Genomic DNA, 24023 nt, shown 5'->3' on the forward strand with positions numbered 1-24023 from the left:
GTGACACTGTGGCTGACTGAAGCCGGTGTTGTCAGCTATACTTGATTGGCACCCCATCCACCCCCTTAAACATTCACTCCCTCCACCACCGGCGTACTGTGGCTGCAGTGTGTACCATCTACAAGATGCACTGCAGCAACTCGCCAAGGCTTCTTCGACAGCACCTCCCAAACCCACGACCTCTTCCACCTAGAAGGACAAGGGCAGCAGACGCGCGGGACCACCACCACCTCCAAGTTCCCCTCCAAGTCACACACCATCCTGACTTGGAAATATATCGGCGATCCTTCATCGTCGCTGGGTCAAAATCCTGGAACTCCTTCCCTAACAACACTGTGGGAGTACCTTCACCACACGGACTGCAGCGGTTCAAGGCGGCGGCTCACCACCACCTTCTCAAGGGCAGTTAGGGATGGACAATAAATGCTGGTCTTGCCAGCGATGCCCACAGCCCGTAAACGAATAAATAAAAAGTTTTCCTTCCTGCGCAAATCAGTGAAGCCTCAATACTGAGCCTTCTTAATATTAGCTTGTTGGGGAAGCAAGGTTATGGCTGGGCTGAGATATTCAGATTACAGGTGGGCAAATCAGTGTTGGGAGAACGAGAAAGTGGGATTAGGTGACTAGAACTAGGAACGGAAAAAGACAGGAGTGTAGCTCCTGAACATCAATCCTCAAGGATAAGGATCAAAAACTGGATAAGAGTCCAATTTTTTGAGCATACCTCTGTGATGCACTTTGGGCCGTTTTTCTACATTAAAGGCGCTAGAGAAATGCAAGCTGGTGCTGTTGTCGAGTTCAGATATGTTCGCAAGAGCCAGGTTTCTTCTCTAGCTGGAGAGCCGGTGAGACTCTGAACTATCGCAGATTTAAACCTTCGCACAGAGAAGTATCATTCACCGCACCAAATCAGTTCTTTCATCCAGACTTAGACTTAATAGTATCTCAGTCCCAATTCCATGATCCCAGGTGGTCGTCCCCTTCAGATGTCTACTTCAGGAATAAGGAAAACTGGGCCATCCATGGACACACAAAGGAGCCAGGGGCAGGTTCTGCAGCATCATCAGGCGGCTGGCTATCAACCCTTGCATTTGAAGACCCCGGGAACATCATCCCCCTTTGGTGCTTTCTGCCCTTAGTTAGCAGTTTGGCCCTTGGATTATAAGCACCGAGGGGAGAGAAACGAGCAAAGCAAGAGGGAGATCAGGAATGAGAAGGTTGGAAGGCTTTGCTAGAGAACGTTGAATAATCAGAGACCTTCTATTCAACTACACCTCTGACACTCCAGGATTGTGTTTCCAATAACTGAGATGCCCTTGGGGTTTGTACTCCAAGTCAGTACTATGGCAAGAAGAATCAAAATGTTTCTCTGTTTATATGAGCAAAAGTACAGCTATTAGATTTCAGTGTGATGCATTTCCAGATTATTAAATCATACGCAGTTTCAAGGCTGAGGGAACATCGGCCCAGTAATTCGGGTCCCAACGCGTGAGTAAGCACCATGTACTCACGCGTGGGACCGATGGAATTGCCGGTTTTCTGCATGCACAGCGCATGCGCGGAAAACCGGCATTTCCGATCCTCTGAACCAAGGGGTTCAGAGGTCGAACGCGTGCGCGCTGAAATTCCTTTTTTTTTTTTAAAAACAGGGTTGCCCGTGCGATAAGGCCTCCAGTTTTTACGCGAGAAAAAAAGTAGACGTAAGTACTTAGTTTTAAAAGGTAAGTGGTCTATTAATTAAAGTTAGAAAAATTTTCCACAGGTTTATTATTTTTTAAGACTTTACAGTAAGGTAAGTATTTTTAGACCCGATTTGTTAAAAAATGATTTTATCCAAAAATTTGAATAATTGTTTAAATTAGTTTTTTACAGTTATTAATAGTTCATTTAATTAGTGGGATTTTTTAAACTTTTATTTGAAGTTTTAGTACTGTTTTGGGCACCCGGAGTTTTCATGAGTTTGACAGTTCTTACTATCAAACTCATGAATGAACTTTTGCAACCTCCAATTGGTTGCCCAGTGCTCACGTGATCCCAGCCGGCTCATCGAACTGACTACGCCGCTGGATCACGCAAGCACAGCGCGCCGGGAGCTGAGCCGGGCCACTGACAGGAAATCCACGCAGGGTCAGGCTTCAACTGTCGGCGCGCTAGGTAAGTGTAGGTCGGGGGCTTGCACCCGCGGGAAGCCCCCCGACACCAATTTCTGGGCCATCATGTGCTCCCTGAAAGATGCGGAGGCCTTGAAACTGCGTCCGGTTTGAAAACCTACTCCCAACATTTCAGAGGCTCCTGCTGCTTCTCCCTCATTTGTATCGGATTCAGTGCTGGGCACGGCATCCGAACATCACGGTGAACCAGACATTGAAATCAGATAGCTGCCTTTCGTATTGTAGCGGGCATTGGTCTACTGGAAATACATTATTGTGGAAACGAGGGTACAAGCATTATGTTGCACTGCACACAGTCAGGTTACTGATGTTACAATCCATTAAAAAAAAGAGCAGTTGCCTAGCAATGAACTCAACCTGCATTCCTGCCCTGTTTAGGGTACATTATTACCATTGAATTCATGTGGTAGGAGACCCAGCAATGATCACTGATTGCATATGTGTCCACCAGAGAGAGTCAGTCACGGATGCGATGTGCCTATTTGGTAAACTCTTGGCTAATACGTGTGAATTGCTAGCAAAATACAGTAACACAAATCATCACCTTATAAAGGCATGGCCTTTCTTCCTAGTTCCTTCAGAACCCAGCCCCACGCACACTCTATCCTGTAATCTCAGATTGTGTGATTCACCAGCGTTTTCAGTGCCAAGTTCATGCCACGTGGCTGCAAAATGCCAGATTCAACCTGGCACCAACTGGGCATTGTGAATGGGTGTATAAAGGTCATGAAGATTGATCTTAATGTTGTTAAAAAGCCATTCCCACACTTTCCCCAGTTTTAGTCCTCGTCATGTTTATATACACCAGTCGAGAATGACTGCTACAGGAGCATGGCTCAATAGTGCCCACTTTATTCCTCAGCTTGGGCAAGAGTCAGTGCCACTCCATTACTGGCCAATATGAAGACGCTGTCTGTGCCATTGGTCCTGATGGCTTTTCCCCCACATGTCAAACAATCATCAGCTCGACAGGTTTACCCATGTGAGGCTAGTACAGCATCTTTTAGAAGGATGATCTGCGTCAAGTACAAGCAGTTGGTAGCACCCTCGCCTCCGAGTCAGAAGGTTGTGGGTTCAAGTCCCACTCCAGAGACTTGAGCACAACAATCTAGGCTGACGCTCCAGTGCGGTGCTGAGGGAGAGCTGCACTGTCGGAGGTGCCGTCTTTCGGATGAGTTGTTAAACCGAGGCCCCGTCTGCCCTCTCAGGTGGACATAAAAGATCCTGTGGCACTATTTCGAAGAAGAGCAGGGGAGTTCTCCCCGGTGTCCTGGGCCAATATTTATCCCTCAATCAACATCACTAAAACAGATTATCTGGTCATTATCACATTGCTGTTTGTGGGAGCTTGCTGTGTGCAAATTGGCTGCCGCGTTTCCCATATTACAACAGTGACTACACTCCAAAAAGTACTTCATTGGCTGTATAGCGCTTTGGGACATCCTGAGGTCGTGAAAGGTGCGATAGAAATGCAAGTCTTTCTTTCTTGATTCGAGTCCCTGTGCCATCTTTTTTTAACTTAACAAAATGTAATACCTCGTTTATTCAGGCAGCATGCTATCAATATGAAAATGGCTTCGGTCAGTAAAATGTGAACGATCTTCGAAACACCTTTGAATGAGGTGTCAACATACTGGGAGTTGGTATCCAGGCTGTTTCATGATGCATTCTTGCCGGTGTAAACTCAACCAACTTTGCAATCAGCGCTCAATTCTCGTTAATCATTGCTTGCTGCTGATGTCATTTTCGGCTGCAACATATTTAGATGACAGGACTGGGTTTCCATTTGAGAAACGACTGCACGTGTGCAGCTGCTAAGTAAGACCAAGTCACTGCAGAGGGAGAAGCTGCTGAGACAATGTAAACAGCCGCACAGCCAAGATAACATGGAATGCGAAATGGGCTTGAGAAAATGCCTCGACAAGCACCTAACGTAAACAGGGTGCGTTGAGCGCTTCCTGCAGCTCTATCGCCCAAGTTGTATACGGACTAAAGCACGTCGCTAAGGCTGCCCACTCAGTCTCTTACACAACTTTGGTCGGAAGAATTATTCTTATTCAGTTAAAATAAAGGGTAAAAGGCGTCCCCGTCTGGCAGGCCCGAGTTATAAACTCCTCACGAATGTGAGAACAGAACAAGACTGGAGAAAGAAAGGACGTGTGTTTCTATGACAGCGTCAGCCGTGGCTCATTTGTAGCACTCTCGCCTCGGAGTCAGAAGGTTGTGGGTTCAAGTCCCACTCCAGAGGCTTGAGCACAACAATCAAGGCTGACGCTCCCAGTGCGGTGCTGAAGGAGGGCTGCACTGTCAGAGGTGCCGTCTTTCAGATGAGACATTAAACCGAGGCCCCGTCTGCTCTCTCAGGTGGATGTAAAAGATCCCATGGCACTATTTGAAGAGCAGGGGAGTTATTCCTGGTAACAACAGAAAATGCTGGAAAAACTCAGCAGGCCAGGCAACATCCGTGGAGAGAAATTAGAGTCGACGTTTCGGGTCGAAACCCTTTTTCAAACTGGAAAGGAAATAAAGTAGATCGAAGGCAGGGCTGCGATAGAACAAAAGAAGTAAAGAGACATTAAGAGGTATTCAAAACCAGACGAGATGGTAATAGGACAGTGGAGACAAAAGACGGCTCAGATTAGGTGTGAAGTGTACTGGCAGGATGGGGGACAGCTGCCATGTGGGAGAGAGAAAAAAAAGGAAAGGGGGGGGGGGAAAAAGGGAAGACCCAAAACAAAGGGGTGGGAAAAAAATTATAAGTAAAAATGTAATAGGTCTTCCCTTCCACCCCCCCTTTCCTTTTTTTTTTCTCTCTCCCACATGGCAGCTGTCCCCCATCCTGCCAGTACACTTCACACCTAATCTGAGCCGTCTTTTGTCTCCACTGTCCTATTACCATCTCGTCTGGTTTTGAATACCTCTTAATGTCTCTTTTACTTCTTTTGTTCTATCGCAGCCCTGCCTTCGATCTATTTTATTTCCTTCCCAGTTTTGAAAAAGGGTTTCGACCCGAAACGTCAACTCTAATTTCTCTCCACGGATGTTGCCTGACCCGCTGAGTTTTTCCAGCATTTTCTGTTGTTATTTTGGATTTCCAGCATCTGCAGTATTTTGCTATCGTACTAGAGTTATTCCTGGTGTCCTGGCCAATATTTATCCCCCAATCAACAAAAACATTATCACATTGCTGTTTGTGGGAGCTTGCTGTGCCCAAATTGGCTGCCGCGTTTCCTACATTACCAGAGTGACTACACTTCAAAAAGTACTTCATTGGCTGTAAAGCACTTTGGAAAAATCCTGAGGTTGTGAAAGGCGCTATAGAAATGCAAGTCTTTCTTTCCTTCGATGTGGCCTTTCACATTATCAGGACGTCCCAAAGTGCTTCACAGCCAGTGAATGACTTTTGAAGTGTAGTCACTGTTGTAATGTAGATAAATGCACAAGCTAATTTGTGCACAGCAAGATCCCACAAAGAGCAATGAGGTGAATGATTGGTTAATCTGTTTTTGGTGGTGTTGGTTGAGGGAGGAATGATGGACAGTTGCCGGAAGTCCCCTGTTCTCTGAATAGTGCCATGGGACCTTTTACGTTCACTTGAACAGGTAGACGGGGCCACAGTTTAATGTCTCACCTGAAAGGCGGCATCTCTGACTGCGCGGCACTCCCTCAGCACCGCAATGAAGGGTGAGCCTAGATTTTGCGCTCAAGTCTCTGGAGTGGGACTTGAACCCACAACCTTCTGACTCAGAGGCGAGAATGCTACCACCTGAGCCACGAGCCCCGCCCCAACCCATACAGGTGAAACTAGAAAAGGCTTTGACCCAGAATACATCAGCAGTACATTGGATAGCTGCTATCTGTCCTTGGGCCTGTAATTTGGTTCTGAATGCTAAGTATGCAGTACATAGATAAACTCAGTAGAGGGAGCTCTTGCAGGAACAGCACATTTAGGCGCAATCCCGGATGAGAATGGCTGCCAGCAAATCTTTGGAGTGTTGCTGAAAACAGGCTGTGAGCGCTTTATATTAGGGATAGCAGGCAGAGGGGAGAAAAAGGCTTCAAGACGAGGCTTGATCTCCTAGTGTAATATTGGAATAAATCCAAACCGGGCTGTATAAGATTTAGAATCATAGAACGATACAGCACAGAAGACGGCCATTCGGCCCATCGTGCCTGGGCCGGCTCTTCGATGGAGCTCTCCAATTAGTCCCACTCCCCTACTCTTTCCCAGAGACCTGCAACTTTTTCCTCTTCAAGTATTTATTCAATTCCCTTTTGAAAGTTACTATTGGATCTGCTTCTGCTGAATCTTCTTCCAGCACCCTTTCAGGCAGTGCATTCCAGCGATTTTATTCAGAAAATCAAAGCGTTATACCCTTATGAATAATGGTAGATGTTGCTGGTTTCTTGCTTATTTTGTGATCCTGTGGTGGCAGAATATGTTTGCACATCTTCACATATTCTGTCTGAGGGCACTGGACCTCTCTATTGTTTTGTATTATATTTTGATGGTGTGTGGGAGTGGAGGTTGTCCATTCCCTCTCATTTGCATGCTCTAGCAGCTAAGAGACTATCCATTCAAGCTATCAGTTCGAAGAAAGACTGACTTGCATTTCTATAGCACCTTTCACAATCTCAGGACGTTCCAAAGCGCTTTACAGCCAATGAAATACTTTTGAAGTGCAGTCACTGTTGTAATGTAGGAAACGCAGCAGCCAATTTGTGCACAGCAAGCTCCCACAAACAGCAATGTGATAATGACCGGATAATGTGTTTTAGTGATGTTGATTGAGGGATAAACATTGGCCCAGGACACCGGGGAGAACTCCCCTGCTCTTCTTCGAATAGTGCCCTGGGATCTTTTACATCCACCTGAGAGAGCAGACGGGGCCTCAGTTTAACGTCGCATCCGAAAGACGGCACCTCCGACAGTGCAGCACTCCCTCAGTACCGCACTGGAGCGTCAGCCTAGATTTATGTGCTCAAGTCTGTGGAGTGGGACTTGAACCCACAGCCTTCTGACTCAGAGGTGAGTGTGCTACCCACTGAGCCACAGCGGACACAGAACGGCCCTTGGATGAGCTACTGGTGACCGAGGAACCCTACCCCAACCTTCAGGAGAAAGGTTGGGAAGGAAAGCGATCCTGAACTGCAGCTGCAGCAGGTCTTGGATTGGGAGTCCACGTTCCATCAGTTCCTAACTAGGCCACTGGGTGGAGCGTCCTGAGGGGCGGGGGGGGGGTCAGCCTGCCCCACCCTGCAGCAAAGTTACCGTCAACTGCCCAAGAGCTCAGGTTGCCGTGAGTGACGTCAGGGAAACGAGCGACAAAGCGTTGCATTAGGAAAGTAAAAGGGATAAAAAGATCAGGCTATTGTAGATCATGAAGAAATTCCAGGCTGACCACATGTTTACATGTTCAAAAGTACAAACAGCTGTTCAGGGTAGTGATCTTCTGCAGAACAGACTTGTCTGATTTTTTTTAATTAATTCTCCAAGGCATTCAGCTATGTCAAATCTGCAGATACTTAATCTCACTTGTTGCTCAATGCTATTTTTATAGCCAGTTAGTTCCACCCCTATCTCTTTGTTTATTGACCAGCGTTTTAAGCAAATGCTCCGCGCTCCTTAAACAGGGACACAATAGCAATTAAAGCTTTCAGCTAACTAACAGTCAATTTTGGCCATCAGCTTGGAAATGGGCTTGTCTAATGGGATTCTGGAACAGTAAGTGATTCAAGTTTCCGTTCTGTCGTTGATTGGAGATTAAATTTAAACTCAAGAGTACACACTGTCCTTTACAATCTGTAAAACACAAACTTTCACAGGCTGCAGCTGCCAAATTTACTGCGAGGTTCTCAGTGACACTGTATAACCCTCTGAAAGACAGAGCAGATTACAAAATGGGTGACAGGTGATTAAAAATGCTTGAAATATTGCAAATATATATAAAAACTTTAGGTATGCCTGCCCATCATACCTGTCTAGACTTGACTATTCCAACGCACTCCTGGCCGGCCTCCCATGTTCCACCCTCCATAAACTTGAGGTCATCCAAATCTCTGCTGCCCGTGTCCTAACTCGCACCAAGTCCCGTTCGCCCATCACCCCTGTGCTCGCTGACCTACATTGGTTCCCAGTCAAGCAACGCCTCGATTTCAAAATTCTCATCCTTGTTTTCAAATCCCTCCATGGCCTCGCCCCCTCCCGATCTCTGTAACCTCCTCCAGCCCCACAGCCCCCCGAGCTATCTGCGCTCCTCTAATTCTGCCATCTTGAGCATCCCTGATTATAATCGCTCAATCTTTGGTGGCCGTGCCTTCTGTTGCCTAGGCCCTGAGCTCTGGAATTCCCTCCCTAAACCTCTCCGTCTCGCTACCTCTCTCTCCTCCTTTAAGATGCTCCTTAAAACCTACCTCTTTTTTTGGTCATCTGCCCTAATATCTCCTTATGTGGATCGGTGTCAAATTTTGTTTTATAATGCTCCCGTGAAGCGCTTGGGGATGTTTTACTACATTAAAGGTGCTATATAAATACAAGTTGTTGTTGCCGTCCAGCATACCTGAGCTGTCCCACCTCGGATGTCACATGCTGTCGAGTGTACATTTCAAATGAGAAAGAAACAGAGGCACTCATTTGGAATGTTGGCTGAAAGAAGTGGGGAATAAATGGATCTGGGATCTAAGTGGGATTGGAACCACAGCTCATGTGCAAGATAAACACCAGCATGGACAGGTTGGGTTGAACAGCCTGTTTCTGTGTTGTAAATTCTCTGTAACTCTAATGTACAGGCAAACTCCAGCAGAAGAAAATACCGCAGACACAAGACTCGATTTGAACTCAGGGAGTGGAGTCGAAGCAGGTGGTGATCCGTCCCTCCCATTCCTCCCCTCTCCCACCTCCTCCCCCCTCCCTCCTCCTCCACTTCCCGCTCCTCCACCACCCCCTCCCTCCCTCCTCCTCCTCTTTCCTACCTTCTCTCTCCTCCCCCTCCCTTCTCTTCCTTCCTCCTTCTCTCCTCTCCCTCTTTCCTACCTTCTCTCTCCTCCCCTCCCCTTCCCCCTCTTCCTCCCCTCCCTCGCTGTCCTCCCCCTCTCTACTCCCTACCTCCTACCCTCTCTCCTCCCCCTCTCTCTCTCTCCACCCCCTCCCCTCTCGTCTCCTCTCCTACTCCCCCCTCTCCTCCTCACCCCCTCTCTTGCCTCCTCTCTCCTCCCCCCTCTCCTCCCCCCTCCCCTCCCCCTCCCCTCTCACTCCTCCCCCTCTCCTCCTCACCCCTCTCTCTCTCCTCCCCTTCTCTCTCTCCTCCCCCTCCCGTCCTCTTCCCTCTCTCATTCCTCCCCCTCTCCTCCTCACCCTTCTCTCTCTCCTCGCCCTCTCCTCCCCCACTCTCCTCCCCTTCTCTCTCCTCCCCCTTCTCCTACCCCCCTCCTCTCCTCCCCTCTCCCCCTCCCATCTTCCCTCCTCCCCTTCTCTCTCCTCCTCCCCCCTCTCTTCCCTCTCTCTCTCCTCCTCCTCCCTCTCTCTCTCTCCTCCTCCTCCCTCTCTCTCTCCTCCTCCTCCCTCTCTCTCTCCTCCTCCTCCCTCTCTCTCTCCTCCTCCTCCCTCTCTCTCTCCTCCTCCCTCCCTCTCTCTCTCTCTCTCTCTCTCCTCCTCCTCCCTCTCCCTCTCTCTCTCCTCCATTGTGGGTTCCTCCCGACCGCCACTTTAACGCCAAGCAGGGCAAGGTTAAAATCGGGGTCACAATGTCTGCAGCCTCTTAATTGACTCACCCAGTGTTTAGTTAACATAAATTAGACTTTATAGCCTTATGAAAGGTCGGTGTGTTGTAAGATGATGTGACCACGTCTGATAGGGTAGAGAGAGAGAGAAACTATTTCCGCTGGTTGGGGGTTCTAGGACTAGGGTACATAACCTAAAATTAGAGCCAGACCTTTCAGGAGTGAAGTTAGGAAACACTTCTACACACAAAGGGTGGTAGAAGTTTGGAACTCTCTTCTGCAAACAGCAGTTGTTGCTGGGTCAATTGTTAATTTTAAATCTGAGATTGATAGATTTTTGTTGACCAGAGGTATTAAGAGATATGGGGCAAAGGCTGGTGTATGGAGTTAGGTCACAGATCAGCCATGATCTTATTGAATGGCGAAACAGGCTCGAGGGGCTGAATGGCCTCCTCCTGTTCCTATGACAACCTTTAGGTATCCAGGCACCAACTACCTAAAAAGCAGCCTAGTTTGTGGCTCCCAGCCCCAAAAGGGATGCTGGAGCTGAGAGACAGGGGAACCCAAGTATTCAGTCATTTGTTCTGGAAGAAAAGTGGGTAGAATAGGATATAGTAAATGAGAAAAAGACTGATAAAAAGATGAGAGACAGAGAAAATCGAGGAACTAAGATGGCAGGGATTAAAAATATTTTGTTCTTTTTAAAAAAAAAAAAAAAAGTTTTTTTTTTAAATGGTTAGGAGGTCATATGACTGTAAATAAAACATATACTTGACGTTAAAGTAACATTATTACTTTAATATTGGGGGTTGATTCCGCTGTGTGGGAGTTGAAAACTTTCTTCGAAATAAATGGCTGGCCAGGAAGACTGAATTTCCCCAGAGCTGCCGGTCATCGAAGGGTTAAGAGTCTAATCTTTGTTCGAGAGAGGAAGCATTCAGGTCAGCATTGGTCGATCTGAGAGACAGGCCCCAGTGCATCTACTGTAATATTTTATGATAATACCAATCAAAAGGATTTCATATAAACCTGCTCACAATCCCTACCCAGTCATTGGTTCTAATGTCCAAGAATGACATTACCGAGCTGGTGTTTATTAACACATGAACAAAGAAACCTCTTATTAGTTTATTTTTATACCTCTTATTTTACACAGAACAACTGCCATTTGATTTGGGATTGTGGAATTTGCCTGGAAGCAGGTCAAAAACAATTGTACCTCTGGCCTGTATTTAACTGGCAGGGCTGATGCCTCATCCTCACCTGTCTACAAGCCGTACCACACATTATCAGGCGTAAAAATTCGGTTGCTTTACGCCTCCCGTTAGCGCCCGAAGAGGTCGCTAAGGAGGCACAAAGCAACTAGCGCCCAGGCGCGTCGCCGCCAGCGCCTCCCGCGAAATTCAGTGGTAACAGTTAGCGCTGCGCTGTGCCGCTGGCGATGACGTCATCGTCGAGTGCAGCGCCCCGCGGCGCTGAGCCGCCGGCGATGACATCATTGCCGTGTGCAGTGCCCCACTCGCGCGCTGGCCACAATCTTCGGTATCGCCCCCTGACTTACCGCCGGACGCTATGTCCGACGGGGTCAGGGGGGCCTACCTGCGGCTGGGGCGGCGCTAATTAAAGGCGCGGTGGCGGGTGGCCATTTTTGGTGCTGGCCACCTGTGAGCACTTGTCCCCGTTGCCGTCCCCGGTCTCCTGACCCGCCCCTCCACGGAGTGCCGGCGGCGCTCCATGAGCCCGGCACTTCTCGAGTGCCGGGCTCTTTTGCTGGCACTCCGATTCCCGGTGACCCAGCTGGGCCCCGGGTCGCACTGCGCAAGGCCCCTCCCCTTTAAGAAGGGGAGGAAGGCCTGCAGTACCGCGGCACGACATGCCGCAGTGCCGCGATATTCCCTGGCAGCGCCCCAAGAGGGAGGCGGGGGGCTTCCAGGAGCACCCCACTTCCCTCTTGGGACGCTACCACTCAATTTCGGCCGCGGGGGCGCGACTCAATTTTTCCCCCAAAGGGTTTACAGAGTCACCGCCTAGTGATATTGGAGATGGCAGTGGCCATTCAGCCGCCTAGGCCTCGAGCTCTGGAATTCCCTCCCTAAACCTCTCCGCCTCTCTCTCATCCTTTAAGGCCCTCCCTTTGCTTTTGGTCACCTGTCCTGATATCTCCACGTGGCTCGTGTCGAATTCTGTTTGCCAAACGGTCCCGTGAAGCACCTTAGGACGTTTTCCAACAACTTGTATTTATATATAGCGCCTTTAACGTAGTAAAACGCCCCAAGGCGCTGCACAGGAGATACTCATTTGTGATCATTTGAGTCAGCTATTAAAGTTCACTGAAGGTGGCGTCTACTTGGTTCACTCAAACTATACAGCGGTGCTCTTTTGACTTGTAGAGAACGCACCTTATTTCATTAACAAAATACTGCGGATGCTGGAAATCTGAAATAACAACAGAAAATGCTGGAAATACTCAGCAGGCCAGGCAGCATCTGTGGAGCGAGAAACAGAGTTTAATGTTTCAGGTCTGATGAAGGGTCCCAGACCTGAAACGTTAACTCTGTTTCTCTCTCCACGGATGCTGCCTGGCCTGCTGAGTATTTCCAGCATTTTCTGTTGTTATTGCACCTTATTTCATGGTCACTTGACCGTAAGCAAACTCTGGAGGGTTCTGCCATCTATCGAAGTGTCAAAGATAAAGCACAAATCAGAAAGGTAATTCCCTTGGCACTTAACTGCATGTCTTAATTTCATTCAGTGCCATACTACAACAACAACTTGTATTTATATGGCGCCTTTAACGTAGTAAAACGCCCCAAGGCGCTGCACAGGAGTATTAAAAGACAATAAATTTGACACCGAGCCACATAAGGAGAAATATGGGCAGGTGACCAAAGCTTGGTCAAAGAGGTAGGTTTTAAGGAGCGTCTTAAAGGAGGAAAGCGAGGCAGAGAGGTTTAGGGAGGGAATTCCAGAGCTTAGGGCCTCGGCAACAGAAGGCACGGCCGCCAATGGTGGAGCGATTATAATCAGGGATGCTCAAGAGGGCAGAATTAGAGGAGCGCAGATATCTCGGGGGGTTGTGGGGCTGGAGGAGGTTACAGAGATAGGGAGGGGCAAGGCCATGGAGGGATTTGAAAACAAGGATGAGAATTTTGAAATCGAGGTGTTGCTGGACTGGGAGCCAATGTAGGTTTATGGTTTATGGTCATGCACCACAAGGAGAATGAGGTTGATGAGAGAGGAGTTTAATGGATTTAACAGATGGCTCTGGTATATCCCTCGGGCTGAACTCGCAATATTGCTCCCAAACCACAAAGTGTGATAGAACGCTAGGCAGGCCTGTGGCTACAGTGGCGCAGGTAAAGAGAGCTTGTTGCGGTTTGGGCACGTGCCAGTGTCGAACGGCCTGCCCAATGAGTGGCAACTAACAGAGAAACGGTGCCAATTTAGGAGGCAGAAGAACTCAATTAGAAAAAGAAGGCACAGGAGGGTCTGACATCGTTGCAGAGGTCTTGGTTTGACCAGCAATTAGCAGTCAAGAGCAGAGATGGAAGAAAGATGCACGTGCTGCCCTCTGATCCAGCTCAGGGCAGACAATAAGGAACAAGGCTAATATACAGTACACAGATACCTCTGACACTGAATAGACCTGTCCTCCTTCATCTCCAACACTGCAAAAACGTTCAAAATAAATAATAAAGGATGTACATGCACTGTTCTCCCAAATGGAAAATAGGCTAACTCGATAAATAAAAGGTCAGGGCTAAAAGGTCGAGTATTAATCACACATGCTTTCTCAATTTGGTAAATCAGTATGTGGATTATTTGTTGTTATTTAATCACAGTTTAACAACAACTTGTATTTATATAGCGCCTTTAACGTAGTAAAATGTCCCAAGGCGCTTAAATATTTTTTTTAGACTTAAACACTGGGCAGTATAACATATTGGCCCCTGTAGTTCTTTCTTTCTCGTGTTTCCTCACATGGTAGTTGTTAATGTTGCTGCCGTCATCATCCACACATCATCTCGAGCCATCTTTTGTTTCTTAACTTGTCCCATTACCTTTTGCCTCACACTATCATCCCTCAATCTCTCCTGCCTTCCATCCCATCACAGACCTTCCCTTTGTTCTTTCCTCCCCTCCTCCCTGCTTAAATATCTCTCCTCCCTAATCTTTTCCAGTTCTGGCGAAGGGTCATCGACCCGAAACATTGACTCTGTTTCTCTCTCTCCGATGCTGCCCGACCTGCTGAGTGTTTCCAGCACTTTCTGTTGTTATTTCAGATTTCCAGCATCCGCAGTATTTTGCTATTGCAACATATAGCCTTCCTTGGCTGCCGATGCTTAAATCCAGTACAACATTAAACAGCGCCCCAATACAATCTCCTCGATCAAACTCAACTATCCTGAACCCCCCAGTAAAGGATACCTGATAAAATACACTGGCCCTGGAATTACACTGTAGGAGACGAGCTTCATATGTTCATCTGGAACTCCTATCTCTGCTAAAATAATGAAGGGAGGAATAGCAGTGAATACATTCAGTGTTAGTACCCTCGTATACCACCGTGTGATTTTAGAAAGAAAGACAGACTTGCATTTATATAGCACCTTTCACAACCAAAGCGCTTCCCAAATGAAGTACTTTTAAAGTGTAGTCACTGTTGTAATGTGGGAAACACAGCAGCCAATTTGCGCACAGCAAGCTCCCACAAACAGCAATGTGATAATGACCAGATAATCTGCTTTTGTTATGTTGATTGAGGGATAAACATTGGCCCAGGACACCGGGGATAAACTCTCCTGCTCTTCTTCGGAATAGTGCCGTGGGAACTTTTACGTCCACCTGAGAGAGTAGACAGGGCCTCGGTTTAACATCTCATCTGAAAGACGGCACCTCCGACAGTGCAGCACTCCCTCAGTACCGCACTGGAGCGTCAGCCTGGATTTTTGTGCTCAAGTCCTGGAGTGGGACTTGAACCCACAACCTTCTGACCCCGAGGCAAGTGTGTTACCCACTGAGCCACAGCTGACGCTTTAGGATGTGCATTTTTATTCATTAGAATTAATGAGCCCAAATCCAGCAGGTGCTAGGACCTTGTGGAACCCACAAGTGAGTGAAGCCTGAATATTTCCTGCCAGATTTCAAGCTATAAAGAGCATTGTACCAGGTTTTTGTAGACCTCAAGAAAGGGGCATTTATTCAAAGAGCAATAAATGTTTCAAATAATCTACTAAGGAAAGCAATAGAGGCAAAACATTAAACTACAATTAAATGTCTTGATGGGAAAGTTAATGTAGCAGAGCGACGAGCTTCAGTGGGCCGAATGGCCATTACTCATCTCTGACTTTTCTCATTCTGGAGGCTTGAGGCAGGCTCAGCCCCTGGAGTAGCCTGCGTTGAAAGTGCTGCTCGATGCCACCGTGTTGGCTGTTCAGTAAAGTCCCTGTTACAGTAGATGTGTGGGGTAGATGTTCCTCTTCACAGCAGTGGAGTGGAGTGGGGAGGGGAGGGACTAATGGCCACCCTCCCATCCCTGCGCTCCGACCCTGGCCGATTTCCTCAGGTTCAGGTCGTCATCATTTGGTAGCGTGACAGGACCATTACTCGCGATGTGGCGGGGAGGGGGGACGTTGGTGCGGTGCCTACACAGAGCAGTATTGGCTGACCGTGACAAATAGTGAATCCTTTTTCTTAAGTTTACGTTTTTTAAATTCCCCCTTTATCTCGTGCAATCAGCTGCTCCTAATAATAATACGCCCTACCGTATTTGAGGGGAGACCTATTAGATGCGCGACGTCACCTCCAGAAGATAATCAGGTGGCAAGGAGCCGGCGGGACGACTCCTGCCCGATTTTCCTCCTCCGTCTGAGTTACCCGTGTAGCCCGCCAGGAAATTCGGCCCCAATCTTTACTGTGGTGTGAATTCTATCAAATCACGCCCCAAACTGAAGGGCTTGTTAAATTTAAGCGTTGAAGCGTTTCCGTACAGGCCGTGCACTTTCTGGAGCCGGACACTCTGACCACGCGGTGTTTTTGCACGAGGGTACATTGGGGTGTGAGGTTCGTTGCCATGGATATGCACGTGTCGGGGGCAGGACGCACTGAGTGCTGGGAGAAATGCGTTTGGTCTGCGGCAGGGGTGGGGGGGGGAGGGGTGCGGGTGTCAGTTGGTCCAGTGGGGACACGGAGTCCTGCCGACTTTAGCCAGTTTAGGACCCCTTTCCTGGAGGCACATTTGTCACAGGCCCCTCACTCCCAACACCCAAACCACCTCCGGGGAACCGACTGACACCACAAGGGGGAACAAACCCACAACAGCCATCTGCCTGAAGCCAATGCAAAGGGAGCAATGCCAACCAACAGGATCACTTAAGATCTTCTTAACCAATGCACTGTGAAGCACTGTTGCCATAACGCCCAATTAGGGACTTCAGTGTCTCCAATCACGTGCTCCTTTACATAAAACAGGGAACATATTCAGCAAAACCACGACAGAAAACCTTCAGCTAGGCAGGACTCTGTTTCAAATTTCTGTAAACATACGGTCAAAAATAAAAGAAAATAATTTGCATTATAAACAATTACATTGAGAACATTGGCCCATCTTTGATGTTGGCCAGTCTGAGACGCAGTGTGAAAGAGAGTTCGCTGGTTTTAAATCTGGTGCTACCATTGCTAATCGTGCTCCTTCCTTCCTCTGTCGGTTATTAATTGTAGCCAGGCCTGTCAGCTTAGTACAGCTGAGTTCACACAGTTCACAGTCAACACTGCTCGGTTTGGTGACCTTGCCATCCATCCCATGACCCTTTGTTCCAACAGACACAAAACCTTGGCTCAGAGGGAGCAGCTTTATTTTGAGTAGTCAATCATGCAACCAGAGCTCAGTTCTCACCTTTGACCCACAGAAGCAGTGAGCGTTTGCAGTTCAGTCCAGTGCTGCGTTCCAACTTGCCTTAAATGGCCATTAAAAGAGAAAGTCCAGGCCACAGCGGACAATCCAAATACCACCGTATTTGCCAGTCGGACCGTCACATATAAATATGCTTGAGAAAAGTCTTGTGCATCCTGTCAGCACATACCATCGAGTGTCTGGCTCCATATGTTGTCCCCGATAACTTAGCAAAGGGACCACAACCACAGGAAACACCGTTACTGCTCTACAGAATCACAGGAGCTGCTGACTTGGATGGTCCAGAAAGTCAATACAGGTTAGAGGCAGCTACCCCAAAACCTAATCTTTATTTGTGTTATAATAGAACAGTGCATCTTTCAACTTCTGAAGAAACCACTCAAGATTCATTCTAACCGTCAACCACTACACATTAAAGGGCTCTTTGATGAAGGTGAGCCCTCTCGAATAGAAAATAAGACCAGGTGAATTGCAAGTACACAGCTACATAATAAGCCTAGTAGTTACTGGACTAAAAGATCATTAAGGAGAAAACAGGGGTTAGAATGTCTGAGCGTAGTGGTCAATCACAAGTAGCTGTGGCCGTTTTTTTTGTTAAGGGGTGATGGGAGAGGGAGATAGGAGTTTACTGAATAAAACCAAGCTTTGGCAGACTCGCCCCGCTCAAGTCGTTAACCAGGTAAGCACATCGAATAAGCTTAAAGCAATAAGCATCTTACCTTGGGCTCACATTTCTTGTGACTTGCCAACTTGCAGACTGGAGGAGAGGGAAAGAAAAGCAAACAGAAGGTCAATATTCAAGAAAATCCAGCTGTATCGCTTGATAAGATTGTAGACGCCTCGATTGTTGGGCACTTTCCAAACCTTTTCTGACATCCTGAGGTTATGTTAGCAATTCCGATCAACTTGGCTGCAAACTAAAGTCCTGCACTACATTACCAACACAGCAGAAGAATGCAGCCGAGCTGCTTTCCAGCCACTTTTAGCAGATTGCATGTGATCTCAGGAGAGATTGATGAGACTCCATGGACTTCCAGATGTGCCTGCACTTAGATGCATCATCTCAATGTCTTGTGCTGTTGGTACTTTTATCAGAATGCTACAAGAGAAGTTCATTTTAATGGTACTAGACACAGGCATCTTGCACCACCCACAGCGTTCCTCGGCTAAAGTGATGCCGTGCAGTTTATATCCTGTGCTTCACAGTATGAAATGATTGGGGAAACTATTGGGGATGTTCCATAAAGAACATGTGTTTTTAAATATGTGGATTATATTAGATGACGCAGTGGCATGCAGCAATTGAATCAGGTCATGCCAGAGCATTCAAACGTACAGCTGAGAATGGGAGATGGCAACAGGGAAGGCGGCAAGTGGATGAAGGAGAGACAGAGACTTCAGTGGTGTAGTGTCATGAGGAACAGGATTGCCCGGAGGGAGCGTCATTCAGGAGTCTCACTGCTGGACTCTCATTCAGAAGTAATTCCAGTCACGCAAGAGGTTCACACACAGACGATCTTGTCCAGACGGCTCGTCACTTGTGGCTCATTAATAGACTGGAATGTTAGTCAGAATACCCACGAACAGGCCACCTTGTCCAAATAGCGTGACTCATGAGACACACTAAGGGGTGTTTGATTCAAGTGTATCAATTAGAAAGCCTGAAGCGTTCTTTTGATAAACGGACACACATTGCCACGCCGACACACTGCTGCTGGGCCTACTTGGGAACGTGGCAGGATTTTCCGCTGCAAGATCCGAAGTCAGTTGCATGAGGCGACAAAATACAAATTAATGGCGATGGCCCAATCTCTCTTGCTCTGCTTTGTGTTGGAACTAAATCACCATTCTTGTGAGTGTGGGCAGACTGAAGGGGCGGAGGCGGGTGGGGGGCTAGGGGGAATAGCATAGTCGAGCCCAACCCTAGATCAAGACACACACATTCCCCAGTTGTAGATTTTATCGGATATGTCACAACTTGGATTTGCGAACCCTTACTCTCAAACACCATCCAGGACAAAGCAGCCCGCTTGATTGGCACCCCATCCACCACCTTAAACATTCACTCCCTCCACCACCGGCGTACCGTGGCTGCAGTGTGTACCATCTACAAGATGCACTGCAGAAACTCGCCAAGGCTTCTTCGGCAGCACCTCCCAAACCCGCGACCTCTTCTACCTAGAAGGACAAGGGCAGCAGGTGCATGGGAACACCACCACCTCCAAGTCACACACCACCCTGACTTGGAAGTATATCGCCGTTCCTTCATCGTCGCTGGGTCAAAATCCTGGAACTCCCTCCCTAACAGCACTGTGGGAGTACCTTCACCACACGGACTGCAGCGGTTCAAGAAGGCGGCTCACCACCACCTTCTCGAGGGCAATTAGGGATGGGCAATAAATGCTGGCCTTGCCAGCGATGCCCACATCCCATGAACGAATAAGAAAAATGACTTCAAAAAATTGAAGCCAATGGGGATAAAAAGTAGTTTCTTTTTCTAAATGGTTCACTGAAAATTAAAACAACAAACAAGCCTTCCCGTTATTTCAGTACTACAAAGAAAAGGCCTCGGACCCTAAACACAGGCTGCTTCTCTGCCTGAAACCACTGAGGTCCTGAAGAATGCACGGGCATTAAGTGAGAAAGAGAGAACGTTGTGGGTTCAAGTCCCACTCCAGAGACTTAAGCACAAAAATCTAGGCTGACACTCCAGTGCAGTGCTGAGGGAGTGCTACACTGTCGGAGGTGCCGTCTTTCGGATGAGATGTTAAACCGAGGCCCCGTCTGCTCTCTCGGGTGGATATAAAATATCCCACGGCACTATTTCGAAGAAGAGCAGGGGAGTTCTCCCCGGTGTCCTGGCCAATATTTATCCCTCAATCGACTTAACAAAAATGGATTATCTGGTCATTATCACATTGCTGTGTGTGGGAGCTTGCTGTGCACAATTTGGCTGCTGCGTTTCCTACATTACAACAGTGGCTACACTTCAAAAAGTATTTAATTGGCTGTAAAGCGCTTTGGGACGTCCGGTGGTCGTGAAAGGTGCTACAGAAATGCAAGTCTATCTCTATTTTTTAATGGACTGAGATCGGGCCAGCGCGGTGGCATCCGATGCTATATCTCGAACGTGTTGTGCTACGGAATGGTAGGATGTGGATTCAAGTTCACGACTCTGCGAGATCCCAATCTTGGCCGTGCGGCCATGCAGGCGTGTCAAGCGATGGCTCGGTGCATCGACACAGAAAGGGAGGGAAAGGTCAGGCGAGGCACACTCCTTGTGTTGGCCAACTCAAGGCCAGCAATGGGAGAGGCCTTGCCTGGCCCTCTCAGCTAGGATTGCTGTGAAGCCCTTCGGACCACAGAGAGGGGTGGAGGTCAAATAGACGAATAAACCCCAACTTTGCAATGGAAAAAAAAATGCAAAAATGGAGGCCTAGCCAGCAAAACTAACTAACGCTTGGAGCAAAACGCATCAAAAAGGTACATTAAAAAGTCAAAAATGAAACAATTAAAAGAAAACTTCTCTTCTCCCTTTAAGAGGCCTATTTCAGGTCCTGAGCAGTTCACTGTGCCCAATTTTTACAGGTGAGGCTTGGGCTGTGAGCGGAGCCTCACTCAAAGCCGTCAAAATTAGGGGTGCACCCATTTCATATAGAATTTGCATATTTTAACGAGCTTACAGTCAGGCGCCCAATTTTCGGGCCTCCGTTGGCGTGGAGCCTCTCTAAATTTACCCCAGAGAGTAAAACTGATCCTGGTCCTGAAGAGGCACAGCCAGGGACCCTGGAAACATTGTGTAGCGATTTAGGAGGAATACAAGAGGGTGACTGTTTCCACACTGGAGAACAAGAGTAACTGGCCACATTCAAGCCAAGCAAAATTGGCCTTTAAAACCAAGGTAAAGTATAATTTATGCACTATTTACAGTGTGGAAATGTGGTGTGGATTAGTCATTAGTTTTGTGGCGTATCATAAATCGTCTGCGGGAGGAGTTGATTATTTCTGACATTCCACCTCAGCTGACACTTTTTATAAATGTGGCTAGTGAATCCATACTCTATTAAAGGCCATTATATTTCATTTCCTTTCTTTGTGTGCCAATCCTATTGTTTATTTACAGTGTGTTATTAATTAGAATTCTGCTCCACTCTTTGTGTGCCAGATCTTCCCTCAGCCTCTGGCCTGTGTGCTGGATTGAGTGCTGGGTTTATTGGGAAGACCGAAGCCATCATCTTCAGTCCCCTCCACTACCTCTGTTCCCTTGGCACTGACTCCATCCCTCTGTCTGGCAACTGTCTGAGGCTGAACCAGACCGCTCGTAACCTTGGTGTCGTATTTGACCCTAAGTTGTGTTTACGACCACATATCCGCTCCATCACAAAGACCGCCTGCCTCCACCCCAAGAACATCGCCCGTCTCCGCCCCTGCCTCAGCTCATCTGCTGCTGAAACCCTCATCCATGCCTTTGTTGCCTCTAGACTTGACTATTCCAACGCACTCCTGGCTGGCCTCCCACATTCCACCCTACGTAAACTTGAGGTGATCCAAAACTCGGCTGCCCGTGTCCTAACTCGCACCAAGTCCCGTTCACCCATCACCCCTGTGCTCGCTGACCCACATTGGCTCCTTGATTTTAAAATTCCCGTCCTTCTCAAATCCCTCCATGGCCTCGCCCCTCCCTATCTCTGTAACCCCCTCCAGCCCTACAACCCTCCGCGATCTCTGCGCTCCACCAATTCTGGCCTTTCGTGCATCCCCGTTTTTAATCACACCACCATTGGTGGCCGTGCCTTCAGCTGCCGAGGCCCTAAGCTTAGAATTCCCTCCCTAAATTTCTCCGCCTCTCTACCTCGCTCTCCTCCTTTAAGATGCTCCTTAAAACCTACCTTTTTGACCAAGCTTTTGGTCACCTTCCTAATATCTCATGTGGCTCGGTGTCCAATTTTGTTTGATAATCGCTCCTGTGAAGGGCCTTGGGACGTTTTACTATGTTAAAGGCGCTGTATAAATACAAGTTGTTGTTGTTGTTGGGTCCCAGTGAAGCCGGCAGCCTCCAGTGGCTCTTTCTCTCCTTTCCCTTCAACCTCTGGTCAGTGTATCTCCAGAGTCCTCCCTCTCTCACTCTATCTCGTTCACAGATTACCCTGCCTGTTGGTGAGGTGCAGAGCATGACCAGCTTCGGGACTCTGCAGTTCTGGATCAGCTTCCCCCTTGGGTTAGTTGGAGTGGAACGCGCCTCCTGCTCTTGAAAGGTTCCAAGGATTGAAGGTAAAGGAAGGAGCTGAGACTGTTGTAGAAGTGTAATAAGACAACAAGAGGGGTCTGGACAGGGTCGAGAGAGAGAGAAACTATACCCATTGGCTGAAGGGTCGAGAACCAGAGGACACAGATCACAGATTTAAGGTGATTGGCAAAAGAACCAAAGGCGATGTAAGAAAAACTTTTTTACACAGCGAGTGGTTAGGATCTGAAAGGGTGGTGGAGGCAGACTCAATCTTATCTTTCAAAAGGGAGCTGGATAAGTATCTGAAGGAAAAGAAATTGCAGGGCTACATGGAAAGGGCGGGGGAGTGGGACTAGCTGAGAGCCGGCACGGGCTCGGCGGGCCGAATGGCCTCCTTCCGTGCTGTAACCATTCTATGATTCTATTGAAGGGTGCTGGTGTGAGACACCAAGTTACATAGAGTTACATCGAGTCTACAGCACAGAAACAGGCCATTCGGCCCAACTGGTCTATGCCGGTGTTTATAATCCACACGAACCTCCTCTCACTCTCATTACCTCTTCCCACCCTTCCCGTCTATTCCCTTCTCCCTCATGTATGCATCGAGCCTCCCCTCAAGTGCATCAATGCTGTCTGATTCAACCCCTCCCTGTGGCAGCGAGGTCCATGTTCTAACCACTCTCTGTATAAAGAAATTCCTTTAAAAAACTGATCTGTTAGTAGCAATCTTATATTTATGCCCCTTGTTCTGGGCTCACCCACAAATGGAAACAGTTTCTCTACATCCACCCTATCAAAGCTCGTTATCCTTTTAAAGACCTCAATCAGGTCTCCTCTTTGTCTTCTCTGAGAGAAAAGAGCCCCAGCCGGTTCAATCTTGTGTGCCAGTCATGGCTCAGTCAAAAGTCGAAGCAAACGTGCAATGCCAGATCCTACTCTCTGGTCCAAATAGATTCATCTGGCCTTTTCTACCTGAACACTTGGATACCCAACCCATCATTACTCAAAGCCACATGGCAAATGTGAGCAAAGGGGCAAACCGTAGGCTCAATACCCCCAGTGCCCTTCCAACCAGTCACAGCTTATGGACATGTGTGAGAACATAAGAAATAGGAGCAGGAGTCGGCCATTCGGCCCCTCGAGCCTGCTCCACCATTCAATGAGATCATGGCTGATCTAATCTTGGCCTCAACTCCACTTCCCTGCCCGCTCCCCATAACCCTTCACTTCCTTACCATTCAAAAATCTGTCTATCTCCATCTTAAATATATTTAATGACCCAGCCTCCACAGCTCTCTGGGGCAGGGAATTGCACAGATTCACGACCCTCTGAGAGAAGAAATTCCTCCTCATCTCCGTTTTAAATGAGGATTTAAACAATGAGCCGGGGGCAGAATCTAACCTACAGCTGTGATTTAGAATAACCTGTCGGCTAAGCAACTATTTCGAACAACTTAACATGTGGCAAACCTGCCATGCGCTGGACAGGTAGTCATGGTCCGGTCCATCATGGCTGGAGACAGCAAACACAAACACTGGGCTTGATTGGTGATCTGGAAGTACACGCCCAGCTTCCACCGAGACTCAGCAAGCTCACTGGCTACACCTCATTTCTTCACCCATGCATCTGATTAACACAGTTAAATGGGTGGGGTGAGGAGCATTTACTGTAATGGAAGATATTTCCCTGCAGAAGTTACAGTCAGGGAATTTCCAATTCATTTCGTAATTTTTTTTAAAAACTAGCCCGTTTAACAAGAAGTGGTGAGCCCTATGATTTATTTCATCTCGACAGGATTGCAGTGCCCATTTACCTTGTTTAGCAGCTCACAAATAGAAAAAAAAAGTGCCTGCTGGAAATATGAAATTTAAGCAGATAATACTGGACCTGTACAGCGCCTGAATATTGAGAGATCTGGTCAACAAAGTGACATTCTGAACAAGGTTCAGACTCAAAACCTTAACGTCGCTTTAGGCTCCTGCTGGTGTGTCT

General features: G+C 47.8%; 1 protein-coding gene across 2 annotated transcripts in view; it reads right to left on the minus strand.

Moving 5' to 3' along the window:
* Positions 1 to 24023, minus strand: part of LOC147097048 (tensin-2-like) — a 333523-nt gene that overhangs the window by 155537 nt on the left and 153963 nt on the right. For both annotated transcript variants that reach the window (XM_085972811.1, XM_085972810.1), the window contains exon 3: positions 17523 to 17560. In XM_085972811.1, the coding sequence (XP_085828937.1) occupies positions 17523 to 17560 (38 nt within the window). The remainder of the gene's footprint in view (positions 1 to 17522; positions 17561 to 24023) is intronic.

This window comes from Somniosus microcephalus, chromosome 33 (genome assembly GCF_052327205.1).
Source record: "Somniosus microcephalus isolate GS21.2 chromosome 33, FLI_Smic_1.0, whole genome shotgun sequence".
NCBI classification, from domain to species: domain Eukaryota; kingdom Metazoa; phylum Chordata; class Chondrichthyes; order Squaliformes; family Somniosidae; genus Somniosus; species Somniosus microcephalus.